This window comes from Halyomorpha halys, unplaced genomic scaffold (assembly GCF_000696795.3).
Source record: "Halyomorpha halys isolate HHAL.00 unplaced genomic scaffold, Hhal_1.1 Scaffold86.1, whole genome shotgun sequence".
NCBI lineage: Eukaryota > Metazoa > Arthropoda > Insecta > Hemiptera > Pentatomidae > Halyomorpha > Halyomorpha halys.
In genome coordinates this window covers 709,505-724,970 of record NW_027115494.1, presented here as the reverse complement: position 1 = coordinate 724,970, position 15,466 = coordinate 709,505, and the positions used below count along the sequence as shown (strand labels likewise).

The following is a 15,466-nucleotide window of genomic DNA, read 5'->3' as shown; positions in this document are numbered from 1 at the left end:
TTTCTCTAACCATCCTAATGCAAAAACCTAAGACTTTTTCTCACACAATGCACTGTTGTCTTTTTTTAATATTAGAGTCAGATGTATAATTTCACCGAACTACTATCTTTCTTTTCCAGATCATAGAAAATATATGGTTTAGAAAAAAAGTTAAATAACCCACTTTAATAGTAAATTTAATATGCTTCAATTTAATTAAGAATAATTTTTTTACTAGAGGACTTAGTTTTCGAGATAAAAATGAATAATTGATGACGTGAGCGTTTTTTAATTTTTTTAAAAATATTAATTTAACATAATGAACACAACAAAATAAAAATGCTGGTTGGTTCCTTTTTGCAAATGTAGGTTCAATTATTAGTAAGTTATCAATATACAAACATGCCATCTATATCAGAAGTCCTAGTATCATTACAGCCATTATCTTTCACTGTACCATGACACACTAACCCCTATCCCTAACAATGGATCTTCCATGTAATTAAATATCTTTCATTAATTCACTTCCTACTCAGTTCTTAACATGAGAAAAATTAATTAGAAGAAAAAAAAAATATCGGAATGAAAATTTTGTAATTACTTCCTTTAACAGGTTTATGAATCGTCGGTGGGTTGTAAGTAAAATCACTTAACAACGGAAACCTGATTGTGTTTTTAAATTCATATATATACAGAATATTTTATTACAGATTAGGGTGGCATTTGTATCTCAAGTTAAAACTATCATGCAATCTAAAATAAAATTTACAACATGATTCGAAATATAGTTAAAATCCGATGTGTATAACTCTCTAAATAGAAACAAAATCATATGAAATGCGAAAAACATTATAAAAAGTTTCTTTCACCACAGAAACATTTCTCGATTTTCAATGTTGAATGTATTACAGATAACACGAATATAGAATAGTTTTTTGTTTTCTAAAATTAAAATATTTGTATTTAATATGTAGACAAGTAATGATTTTAAAAGGAAAAGGTAGACAAAAAAATTGTTGTTATATCATGTGAATATATGTCATGTATATATGTCCGATCGTGGATTGTTTGGTATGTTGTGTTTTGTAGCAACCCAATGTATTTGACCAGCATGGCTGAATAAAAGCATTTCAGCTCTCGATCACAAAAGACAATGAAAATTGGAAAGTAAATCTGATTCAATAATTAAAATAAATCTGGCAGGGGTACATAACAAAATTAAAATAAACCTTCATTATCATCAACATTAATACGAAATAATTTGAAATTCGAGACAAAAATAATAAGTGTTAGGATAGCATTAGAACATTAAACAAAACCTTAAGCACATCAAAGATCAGTAAAGTTAATGGTAAATATTCAATCTATATTAGACATCTCATCAGGACAAAAATGAAAAGATTATAAAGACCGGAGAAACCACAACTCACATCAATTCTTCTTTGAATGATGTTTTACCACACTTTGTTAGAGTTAGATCTTCAAATCTCCCATTTTTTTGGGGTTATTAAATTATTCGGGTGTATGCACCCCACCCAACCTATACTCTCAATTCCCCGACCCCCAAAAGTGTGTCGTCAATGGACAGAAATAAAAAATCGAAGTATTTTATAAAGAGTTATCAACTACAGTATATTTCAAACTAATCCTTTGCCTATTAATTCCGACCATTTACTTCTGTTTATTTAGTAATAAAATGGCTAAACTTTTTAAATGATTTCATTCTGAACAAATAGCTTTATCAGACACATTTCATTTCTCTCAACTCATCTCTAGGATTCAACATCAGTGACACAGCTGGAAAAGAAGCGCTAGGAGTTATTGGAGGTCCTGCTTTTCCTTACACACGAGGTTGGCAAAGGCTGGTTCGGATTTCCCAAATGTGAATATGCACTATCTATAGGCACGAATGTATATTTATTTTATTTTTACTTAAATTTATTTTTATTCATTACATCGATTTATATTTTTATTAATACATACATATTTGGAAAATTATAAAAGGTTTTTTTTTTTTATTTAATTTAGTGAGTAGGTACTATCGTTATCATTTATTTATTTTTGTTTTTGTTCTACCTTACGTATATATCATATAAATGTGCACTTAGGAAATTAATATTTATGGTCTGTAATTGTAAATAAAATATATTTCTAATAAAAAAAAAAAAAAAATCAAGAAATTTGACCAACTTATATTACTAAGATATGTACCTTAAAATAATGTATTCGAATTGGGAAGAACAGTGAGATTAATCAATTTAATTTAAAGCACTAGCATTTAGGAAGCATTGACAAAGAAATCGTCTAATATTATTAATTACTTTTTGCATATACACCCTGTAAATATAATTCAAGCTATAGTATTGCGGCGTATAAGATGGGCATGTAAGGTTGTATGGCTTAGTAACGAGCGGATCCCTAAAATTTTAATAAATAATGAACCAACGGGTAAACGTAGGGTAGACCGAAACGTAGATTGGAGGATTGCGTTAAAACTGATTTAGTAGAATAGGGTTTGGAGGGGCATCACTGAAAGGACGTATGCAGAGAGCGTTTGGTGGTATCGGCATCGAACCTTTGGGTTCGTTAAGCCTTTATTATAACCTAAATAAGGCATAGTAATGAAAATCATTAGACAGGAATATATCATAATCAAGGCATTAAAAGACATAACCTTAATGGGTATTTTTTTTTTCGTTTTTGGAGATCCTTAATTCGTATCTACTGTTAGAACACTTAATCCTAATAAACCTTTATTATTATTATTATTACTTTTTGCATATTCTTGTTGCTTTGATTATAATCTTTGGGCTTCAGCATCGTTCGGACGCATCTGGGTGGGATCTTCATAGTTACATATTTTTATTTAGGCAGCATCTAGCGGAGATACACCTTATAACATAGAGCTACAAGGATGACTATAATTTCATTATACTACGCTATTTTAAGTGCTGTAGCATGTAAAGAAGTCAAATAAATAAAACCTACCAGAATAAGTTAATCAATTTTTTATTATTTTTTTTCTTACTTTAAATATTAAAATTTGACATTGTCGTTAGGAACCGTCAAAAATCTTAAACATCTTATCTTCAGTTCAGCATGATGTTAAATTATGAGTTGTTCCAATAGGAGAATGTGACGTAGTTCAGCCTAAACCAAGTGACACACGCGGAAAACCACATACGTTTTTTGAAGAAACAACGATGAGGAGGGTGAAGTAACTAGCAAAGCATCGAGTTATCCTTTACTTTTAAGTTGGCAGAGAAATTGAGAATAAGAGATTATCTATAGGCAACCGACCTATTTTAACCATGGTGGGAGGGTCAAATTTTCACTTTGTGGAAACACCACGAAATAAAAGTAAAACTCCTCAGGTCGTATTCGAATCGGCACCGTTGCAGTTCCGAAGTTATCAATGCCTCAACCCGCTCAGCTTTAAACGGCCCAAAAATTTCGTGAGCTACACCCGGTAAATACGATTCAGCATTGCCGCGAATGTAGATGGCCTTGTAAGGTTTAGTAAAGAGCGCATTCTTAAAAAGTTAATTAACACAGAACCGACGGGTATGGGTCAAAGAGTACACTAAAACGTAGGCAGGAGGAGTGCGTCAACACTGATCTTGTGGATTTGGGTAAGGATGGACGTCATTGGTTAGATAGATGTAGACAGCGATTGGTGGTATCGGCATCGAATTGTGGTTCTTTAAACCTTTATTATTATTATAACATAAATCATTATTTCGGCCCATGATTTAATTACACCAGAAGAAAAACAGAGCTTGTTAGGAATCAGATCAGAACCACTTATTCACTGCACTGAGCTAAGACAGTCAAGAGACAATGAATCATTAAAATGATTCTCATGACTCATTGTCAGTAAAAATTTCTTCGTCATAATTTTTCCGTTATACAAGGAATATCCCAGGAAGATTACTATGCTTCTTTTAAACCGATACACTAATTTACAAAACAAATAACCTTATAGATACATTCCATTAGATCAGTTTAAAAATGTTTCGAACAATTATATAAAGCTTTTTCATTCTGTAATTTATGATGAGGAAACTTGCACCGACGTGCAAAAAAAAAGAAAAGAAAAGAAAAAACCTATTTTACAAAGCCGTATCGAATCCATTGGAGGGCTTCTCAGCTAATCCATATCTGGGGCACTTTCCATTTTCACGGGAAATTGTAGATTTGTATGATTCGACAGCAATACTTACGGATCATTCGTGCAAAACATTACTACGAAACGACATAATGCCAAATCGAGTCTAAAAGGATGTAAAATTACATCAAGGGAATTTAAAATAGCGTATTTGCTCGAATATAGGTTGACTTCTCTCCCCCCCCCCATTTTGAAAATAATTTTCAGGAAAAAAATCAAAATAAGTAAACATTAAAAAAACAATAAGTAGTAAATTTTCAGATGTACATATTTCAAAAAGAAACAAGCGTGTTCAAAAAATTCAAGAACGTTGTCTTTTTGTGTTTTCTTAAATTTAACTAATAAGATGAGTACTCTCATTTTTGTTTTACTGTAAGTACAATTCACGTCAACTTTTTTTCTAGTATAATAACAATATGAACTTCGTTTTCCTTAAAAAAACTCTGTTTCAATATGCTATTTTGCTTTTTTAAGTAAGTATCGTTCCTTATCCCGTTTACAACAACTTATTTTTTTAATGCAGTTTCTCTTCCAATATTTATATTGGGATTAATATTTAGATTGATTAATTGCATTGAGATTTAATTCGAATATAAATGATCTTTTTATTTCAAATAAAACAATTTCAGAAGTAACTAGAACTATATGCAGGCAAATACTGTAAATATCTTATGGAGTATTATCTATATAAGTGTTATTGTATTATTTTCATCAATACTAAATTAATGAAATTTGATTCATGTATGAAAGGAAAGAGAACAATAATATTTTTTTTCTTTAAATTGAAACATTTTAGAGGATGAATGAAGGCGGAATAAACTAGGCTGAACATAGCATAAATTAGATCTTGGTAAGATTTTGAACGGATTATTTCAAAATACATAATAAAATAATTTTTTATTTAATTTTATTTTACTTTTAAGAAATAAAATATCTTGTTTGTAATGGCATTTTTATTTGAAAATACATAATAATAAAATTGTAATTTCATTTTCTTTCTGAACTATACAAAATATAAATAATAAGAACACAAGAACTTGAGATGTATTTTGTTTTTCAAATACAACCAAGATGTATTTTATTTTTCATAGAAAATACTTTACTTACGTTTTATATTTGAAAAACATTTTTCTGCAAACAAATTGAATACTTGGTATTTTAAAACATAAATTAAAATAATTTTGGCCAAGGCCTGATATAAATAAAATACAACTGAATTTCAAAAATGACCCAATTCTAAACAATAAATAATGAAAAAAAAAATTTATTTGGACAACACTCCTAGTAACACACTAAATTTTTTGACTGGAAAATCAACAAATAATTTTTTTACTAGAGCCCCATATAGATTTTCATTTAAAAATAATAAGTAAATGAGAAATAAAAAAAAACCTCATTAAGTTAAAAGAATCAATTAAAACTAAATTTAATTATCTGATTATGCCAATGATGATTTGAAAAAAATATTGGATTTAATGGTGAATTAAGATTTAATGGTCAATCATTTAGGTGGAGGATTGTTATATTCTTAATAATATAGAGAAACATGTTAACGATACTGCTGCTTTGCTTGAACAGTGGAATACATGACAGAAAAAAAGTATTAGTTTCATTTTTAAATGGACGGTAGTCAGGAGTTTCTTTCTCTACTCTGGTCCCTCTAAAGACTATCCCAAAGATAGAAGGGTTGTCAAAAAGAAACCACAGACTATGGTGTTATCTAAAGACTACGTCAAATACAAAATAAAATAATTTTTTTATTTGTCAGATGTGTCATTATTTTCAATTCCAGCAAAGCGGCGATATGTATGTGTGTGTATATTAAACTATAAAGAATATTACAGTATGGAAATTTCTATAGTCTATGTGAACAAGAAATGAATATTTGAAACATAAAGATAATCATAGAATGAGAAATACATTTTTAATATTTACATGTATATAAAGAATAGATATTACAAAGTTTTAAAAGTACTTTTTAAATGATTATAATACATTAATGGTTGACTGTATGTAATATTAAAAAAAGAATGTCAAATGGTCATCGAAATAACATATAAAAATAATAGTTCACACTCATTCAAACAGATCGAATGTTAATAACTATAAAATCGGAAAAAAAATGTACCTAAAATGTTTAAATTAATAGAAAATTCAATAAAAGAATTCTTCCTATCACTGAACATCTTAATAGAGTAGATGTTATTCAAAACGGTGAGAATATTCAAAGAACAATAAATAAAACCACATAATCAAGCATATCTTATGAGAGATAATATCTGAAGTTAAGCTTTTCCTGAAAAGGATATTTTTATCAAATAGAATTCAAATTTGAATTAGATAGAATCTAAAAAAAAAATTGTAAAATCCGAAGCAGAAAGCAGTAAATTACTTCTACCGTAAATCATAAAAATATAAATCAAAAGAATAATCTCAAATAAAAATACTTAAATTGAATAAAAATCTTAGTAACAGTTTAAAAAAAAACATGGATGATAACCAAGCATTTTAATGATATGTGATAAGACATTTCATGCTCAAATGCAAATATATAATGAAATTCATTCATTGAATTACCCTTTTTTACACTATATTTAAAAACTATAATAAACCTTCGTGTAAGGTGTGATGAGCAAATAAAATATTTTCAAATAGAATAATAACATTACATTAAAACCACAATACATTAATAAAATATAGTTTTATAATAAATATTTACACACAGATTTTAACTAATATTATTTCACACATCAAGGATGAGACGATATATGCCACAACAGATAATCATTGGAAAAAAAAAAAATACTAAACTTAAAATAGTATTGATTGAATTTAAAAATATATCAATTATTTCTTTAATATATCTATTCGGAACCCAATTTACCTTTACTATTTGACTAATTCCATGTTTTATAAAAATACTAACTAGAAAGATAATTTTTTTTTTTTTTAATTATCCAGAAACAAGGGTTAAACTGGGCCATACTTGACAATTATTTTGATAAAACAATATATTAATACCATATATACAAATAATTCCTTTAATATTCTCTCGCACAAAAGAAATATAAACAGAGAACATTTACACTCAAATTTATCCTGCTCATAAATCATTTAGATATAGATAATACTTATTAAGACATAAAAATGAAAATAATTTTTCGTTGACTAATACCAAATGATAATAAATTTGAGAAACTGTTTAAGGAAAATATTATGAAATGCATTACATTTTAAAGTATATTAATATTCAAGCATCTGAAAGTATTAGATGATGTGTAAAGTTTATAGCTAAATAAAAGTACATTATCAAGATATGAGCATCTCCAGTTTATTTCTTCAACTAATAAACTGAAGTCCAATGCAACTCTTTTATAAAGTTGTAAAAATATATATTACTTAAAAAATACAAATAAAATTATAACTTTATCAGAACTATTAAATAATAATGTCAAACATTTCAATAATTAATCAATGTACATTACAAACATACCTAAGGAAGAATAATACTATAACATTTATAAAATTACTTCAATTCTATTGAAATGATCAGATTCTTATAATAACTAACAAAATTTAAAAATTTAGAGGGATAAAGAAATGGAAATAAAGCCAGTACCTATTATCATGTAGGAGGAGGCTATCATTAAAATACTTCGAACAAGTGGTTTTAAGTAAGTGGGTGTAAATGAAATGTGAACCTATAATACATACATATGTACATAATATATATATATTGGGAAAATAACATGGAAAGTTAATTTAAATAAGATTAAATAACTTTAATGTTAAACGCTTCACACCATAAACAAAAGAAAAATAAGATAAACTGGAATCTTAACATCAGATCAGGCATTCATCAATTTAACTAGTCTCACTGGCACTTCTTCTACACTTGATATATTATCATTCAAATGATAAAAACATTACACGAGCATACATAGAATACTGATTTGAATTAGAACAGCATAACAAATATTCCAAACCAAAACAAAGAATAAATCCTAATAGTGATAGTATCAAAGTAGAAATATTAAAAAATATTTATTATAAAAATATTACAGCATAGTTGATGTGGTGCTGGGTGATTATCACAAAAAACATTAGCTGCATCAAAGGTGCAGCTCTAATGATAAACAAAAAAGGAAAAGTGAAGTTATATGAATAAAGAAGATAACAGAATTTGATAATAGCTATCAATTATAACCTGGTTTTATCACTCAAAAAATGAATATTCAACAAATAATTTTACCTATTGATATGAATAATCAATCAAAACATAATTTCCCAAACTGCATATAGACTCGCTACATCTTTATAGAAACACTACACATAAATGAATAAGCAAATTTGATATATTCAGGATTGATAATGGATTCAAGTCAAAAAATATAGATAATGACAATAACATTCTTTGGTGACTTGAAGTATGTCTAAACTCCAAAGAAATATAAATTTGGAATTGTGTGTATAAATAAAAGGATTCTTACCTCAGAGTATCCCATTGTGACGAGTGAAACAAGTGATTGCCTTGCTAAAGATTCCTTATCAAGACCGTTGGATGCAGAGGATGCAGAACTGACACCACTTGTAGTAGAAAGAGTTGATATAGTTGAGGCGGCGCTTGATCCCACACCATTTTCGTTACCTGAGTTAGCGAATGGAAGAAGAGAGTTCCTGATCTCTGCTAGCGCCTTCTGATGGTATCCCGAAGAGCGGGTGGTGCTTTTCCCAGGAGCTGAGTTCATAGTGTCGGCAGGGGCGGGCGTTTGGCCCATGCTAGGCCGACCCGCCCTCGGGCACGCCCATGCCACTTTCCGACAAAGGGAGGCAAACCTCCCGTCTATCCCATATCATCACTTAGAAAACACTAAAGTGCAATGTATTAGCAACTGGTTCTAAACACCACCTAATATATACACTTGTTCACTACGGGCACTTTCACAAATAAAGTTCTCACTCTAGTTCTTCCGATGAAAAAGATGACATAGTCCATATTGTGTTCACACCATTTATCTAGAAAAAACAAGAATGAAAACCTTTAATAGATTTAAAGTTATCAAAATATAACATGAAGATAACTAAAATTGTATGAGTATATAATAAAATGTAACTAAGAAGAAAAATTTTACATGAAGGGTGCATATCAATTTTTCAGACCTATATTATCTGTTAAACAAAATAATGAAGAGAAAATATTCTTCAACAGTTGGTTTCACAAAGTATTATGGCATAAATGACATATAAAGGAAAATAGTAAGAAATAAAATTGCTCTGTGAACCTACAGAAAGTTAAATATGGGAACACTCTATCTGTTCTATAAGCAATTTTCTCTAAGGACGGTTGCATTCCATTCGGCCAAGAGTAAAATCGTATTGTTAAAAATATCTTAGAGTAAACATTATCTTTTTAAATAGTATTCTTACCATTAATTTTGTGCTTTTAGGGTTTTTAATATCCTTAAAGGTAATTAATCTCTGGAACGAAATGTCTGGACATCTCAGTCCACATTCAGGGATCCCTGGTTTTCATTAAAAAATAAACTGTTTCTCTCACATAGCATCACGACGAAATAACAGACGGTCGGGTAAAACACTATAAAACTTCCGACTCGAACACGTGAAAAAGAAATGAAAAATCGAACGAAATAAAGAGACAGCTAAGCGAGACTAAGTTGGCAAGCCAAAGGCCGCCATCTTGAAGTGCCACATTCCGATGCAGTGATGATGTACTACCCATTCAATGTAACAAATCCACAAAGAATGTGGATAATTGTTCCCCTCCCCCCCTCCCCTACACCATTCTATACTAGCAGTTCGAAAATCGCGTCTGCGGATTAGTATAACCTGAAGGAAAGGTTTTGTAAATAAAAGAGTTTTAGCCCATATCAATTATCATCTAATCTATTTTAAGTTATCTCAAAGATTCAAGTAACTCTCAGTATGTACTCCCTTCAGAATGTTTACTAAATGTACTTACCATATTTGGTATCAACATTATTTTTAAATTATATACTTTATAAACCCATTATGTGAAGAAATGATTATGACATTCATAGAATAAAAAATGGGTGATTGAATCCCTTGTAAGTATTATAGAAATCAATATGGATGGCCCTAGAGAAGACTACGAAAAGAAACTATCCCAGTTTTTCGGTCATTTAGGATTGGTGAATTTTGATAAGTGCCGAGAAATTTTGGTAATTAGAAATTTATTTTGTCTGTTCTGCACAAAGTTGTTATTACTAATATAAATCTGAAGTGATATGTTACAATCTTTAAGAATTTTTATTAGCATTGGAAGATTTTTAGTTTATCATATGTGATGATTGAAGGAAGTTGTCCAGGTGGCGTTCAAGAAAAGTACTAGTATAGCAGAAAAAATATTTATTAGTAACTGATTTTTTGCTACACTTTAGGCTAACTCAAAAAAGGAGAGTCCAGTCACTCTCTTTTCTGGAATCAGCCCTAATGAAGCCTTGCAAAGTGAGGTGAAACATCAGTTAACAGTAAATGGTTTGTCTGATATTTTAGTGCCTTTCTTGACTGCTACTCAGACTCCCCTTTCCTCCCAGAAAGAAAACTTTCAGAAAAAGACAAAAAACATCTTCCTACATTTTTTTATTAACTTGAACTACAATTTTTTTAAATACTTATTTATGTTAAACAATCACCCTTACGGATTCTCCGTCTATTTTCAGGGTTATTTACAATTTTTTACAAAACAACAATAAATAATGACTATAATTCCACAAATATCTTTAAATTACCATTAATTAAAACATTATTATATTCCCTTATACAAACAAAGTTTACTATACCACAAATTCTGGTTGTTCTCTGTGTCAATTTCTGTATAATCTTATTTCATAAACTTTTAAACAATTTCTTGATAAATTTAATAGAAGTGCACCACTTTGCAAAATCGACTTTCTTTTTTTTTAATGTATTAATCAATTAATAATGTTATTTTCAGTTTGTCTATGCATATACAAACAAAATACCGGTATTTATTCAGTCTGAATTAAACTATAATTAAAAGAACAGACAAAATCATTGCTTCGATAAAAATCGTAACATTAATACACATTAATAACTCATTTCATGACAAAGTTAATAACTAACTTAATATTCACAGTGTTGATAAAAGAGTACACAATAAGGTAAATATAGATAATGAAACTGCTAGATCTAATTCTTATGGATTTTTAATTCCTAGAATATTATTCATGGTATCAATGTTAATTATTTTTATTATTAAGTAATAAAATATCTCAAAGCCTATGTAATCTATTATTTACAAATATATTTATATTTAATTACGAGCAGTCTAAGTATAAAAATAAAGCTAAATGCAATCTCATTGAAAAATGTTTGGAGATAGGCTTCCTTTTACACACGATTTTCCATCACTTGACTGAGGATTCCGATTTTGTGAGTGAATATTCTGTAAGAGATTATCGATCGCTTTTGTGTAGGAAGATGCTGGAGATCATGTAACTGAAAAGTTCCTACGATGATTTAGTGCACAGCTACAAGCTCTAGCACTGTCACATTTATCACGTAGTCCACAACCCATACTTCCGAGAAAAGATCTAATATCCAAGAGTTTCCTTTGAGCTGTTGATATTTCTCTAATAATGTTTGTATTAGAAACAGTACTTGGTCCAGCACCACCAATATTGTCATAGAACGGGGCCCATCCATTTATTTCTTCCGTCACTGCCTTAATATTATCTTTGTAAGGGGAATCTGGGAGTTTGACAGTTGTTACAGCATTTAAGCATAGATTACAACAAATGAATATTAAATTTCTTTCATAAACATTTTAAAATATCCATAAAATTTATGTTTAAAAAAATTATGGTTGTAAAAATTAATCATACTAAAACCTGTTGACATACCTCGAATAGTTACTTCTTGATGCTATCTTTTCTTTTTCTCTCTTCATTACCTTTTCATAGCTCGGAAGAGGCTCATATATTGGTGGATGTATGGGCTCCTTCTGTACAAATATCAAATAGACGAAATCGGCTATCTTTGTTGTACTAAATTGAAAGGCTCAGGAAAATACAAAACAGAATAAGGATCAGGACAAATTTCAACTACTTTGATTTCACTATATCAATGTTAATTGACCAAAAATAAGATTATATGGATATGGCCAGGGGAACAATTAGTATTTGTGATATAGTAAAATTTGTTTGTACAAGGTTATATATTCTAATTTTTTAATTAATGATAATTTAAAAATATAAGTGCAATTATATTTATTATTTATTGTTGCTTTGTTAAAAATTATAGAGCCCTGAAGGAGAAGAAAGACTCCAAAACGGGTACTTTTTATATTAAAAAATTGGCGATTCTGTTAATAAAAAATCTTACAGATAGCACATATCGCTCAACATTTTTGCTATAAAATTAAACCTTTCTTTTTGGTATATGAATTTAGTATATAATAAAAATTATTATTGCTATTACAATAAATGTCACTGGGTAGGAAAAGGAAAGAGAAAATAGACTAGCTGTTAGAACACCACAAGTTCGGCATCTTTTTACATTACTCTTAAATTTTATTGAGGCTGAAAAGTCTTATCATAATTTAGGGTTTATGTCAACAAAGAAGATATTCTTGCGAAAAGATGTGAGTATTTTCATTATGAATGTCAACAACTCATGATTCTGACTATCTGTATTTTCTTCTTTCGTTTTCAGAATTCGCTTAAATCAATGTACGAATCATTGAAAACTGATCTTAATAAAATTGAGGATGCCAACAGTACTGACCAGAATATCAATTCTCTCATTAACCAACTCATTCAATTTCTAACAGCAAGAATTCAACTAATAGATTTGTATCCTTTATAATATCAAATAAGAATATACTCATGTGTTATTATTATTTATTTTCCTTTGGTCAGTTTCTTTGTTTTAAATAATGTTGTCCTTATTTTGTTAATTGGAAGCTATGAGAAAATCTACATCTTAGGAACAAGTGTGAAACATATAAATTATTATGAGTTGCAAAATCAAATAGAACAAATAATTGAATCACACACATTTTCATTTTTGCATCCAATGCTGAAGCCGATTAGAAATACTGTCACGTAAGTGATAGGTTATCATAATTAAATTTTCAATTTTTAAAAGTTGTAATTTAAGTTATAAAATTTTATAAATCAGCAAGAAGTAGATTATAAAAATATGACAAGGTGGTATTATTTATTTTTTTATTATAATATTCTGACTACACTTCAATTCATTTATTATTTTAGTAAGTTTGATATACATTATTAAGATAACCAACACTTATTTGTATTTCCTATTATTTATAATGTCTGTGTTGTTTTCCTTCATCTTGCTTTTAAGAATTAATGAGCATTACCAAAATTTAAATAGTGTAATTTTTTTTTTCCATTTTATAGTAGTAATTTAAAGGATCTATATATTATATAACACCTCATCAAAGGATTTATCTACAAAACTTTATATGCTACATTTTATGAATACTGTTTTGCTTCTCTTATTCCTTGTACTATTTACCTTGTTATTCTATATTATTATTATCTTGTTATTCTGAAATAATTTTATTTACTCTTCACTAATCAGCTATTGATGATTTGATGAATCCTGTAAGCCACAGAAACTAAACTTTCCATAGAAATTGACAAAAAAATAGTTCAGGCCAAATATTGTAATAGTTCAGTGGAACTTTAAGTGACTACTAATTAATTCTTGATGTAAATAGTTGAAATTCATCATTATATTTTATTGAAATTGTGAAAACACTTCTCTTACTAATATATTTATTGATAAAATAGCCATCATTATTAATTAAAATCGTACTGTCTCCGAATCTGTTATGTACCAGTTAAGATATTGTACTTACATTAGCTCAATTTATGGAGTTTCCAAAACCCATCAACTTTAGAGAAATAAGGATGTTAGTATTTACCAATAAATTGTTATCACTTCAGTAACATCTAACTCAATGTACATACAAATTTTCAACTGGAACGGGGAATTGCAGACTGGGCCTCGGTGCCCCAGATTGAATAGATATTATCCCTTTGAGATTATCCTTATAGTCTCTGACCTGAAAGGGTTTATCAACTAAATGAAAACTTGAAACCATTTTAAAAAGGCGAAAATACATCCAACTTATGAGTTTATGTCTAAAAACACAGTTTTATCTCAACAGAGCCAGTTGTTGGCGAATTGAGGTGAAACCTACGCAAACTTGAGGATGCAGCAGCGATCAGTTGGATTCCGGTCTGGGCGGATTGACTTTTATTTCATGGTGGCCCCTGGAATGAAAACTCGACCCTCCTCCCTGTTTGTCCAGGTTGGGAGTAAAAAAAATGAAAGGTATGAGGAGAAGATGGTCAGGAGTGTGATCAAAAAGATACCCAAATAAACAAAACCTATTTATTTGTACTGATGTTTCAATTTGAATTTCAGGGCTGAAAAAAACAGCACAAGATAACCTTAACTCAGATAAACATAAAAATAATATTACAAAAAAAAAAAATTAGAAATATTCATAACAATAAATTAAGTAGACAGTAGTTTATACTAATAGATTAAGTTACAGTAAGTCTATATTTTTTTCACTTTCCCGGGTATTCTATATTTATTTTAGCTTATTATTTTTTTACTCATCTATATTACTATGTATCTTTTATTCATTGCACATATATTTCATAATACATAATTTCTTTTCTTTCTTGCCCATTGTATCATATATTTATTGTTTCCTTTCATACATTTCATTATGTTAATTCAATTACTCATCATTTATATTTTCTTCTGCACCATTAATTATGTTTATTTCTTTATTTACTTGAACACCATCTGTTTTTTAATTTTTTTTTATCATTCATTTTGTATAATTCTTACTTCTACAATATTATATTTTATCTTCTATTAGTATCAACTATTATCTAATTAATTTATTGTTATGTATATTTATAACTTTGTTTGTTATTATTTTCTTTTTATGTTTCTCTGAATTTAGGTTATCTCATTTTGGTTTTTTCAACCCTAATAAAGGTTGAAATTCAGGTTATAACTTCAGCACAAATAAATAAGTTTTCTTTATTTATGTATCTTTGCTGCCCACACTCCTGACCATATTACATATTCTCCTCTTCTCTATCTACGGTCAACTATTAACAACTCATTAAAAAAAAAAAAAATCCTATACAATTTTAAATATCCATCAAAAAGTGATTTATGGTGATTTTGATTTATTTCAAACGCTGATTCTATTACAAATAAAGTGTTTCAGTCTATTGAATTCAAAATATTCCTCAAAAC

At 28.7% G+C, this 15,466-nt stretch overlaps 2 protein-coding genes across 2 annotated transcripts in view; one reads left to right on the top strand and one right to left on the bottom strand.

Moving 5' to 3' along the window:
• Positions 1–9,876, bottom strand: part of wts (serine/threonine-protein kinase warts) — a gene marked incomplete in the record, with an annotated part of 165,560 nt that extends 155,684 nt beyond the window's left edge. The window contains 2 exon segments of the mRNA XM_067052542.1: positions 8,638–9,163; positions 9,575–9,876. Of these exon segments, the coding sequence (XP_066908643.1) occupies positions 8,638–8,925 (288 nt within the window).
• A 103-nt stretch (positions 9,877–9,979) lies between these two features.
• Positions 9,980–15,466, top strand: part of LOC106677073 (KICSTOR subunit 2) — a gene marked incomplete in the record, with an annotated part of 24,657 nt that continues 19,170 nt past the window's right edge. The window contains 4 exon segments of the mRNA XM_067052534.1: positions 9,980–10,347; positions 12,648–12,791; positions 12,863–13,002; positions 13,114–13,254. Coding sequence (XP_066908635.1) covers positions 10,255–10,347; positions 12,648–12,791; positions 12,863–13,002; positions 13,114–13,254 — 518 coding nt within the window.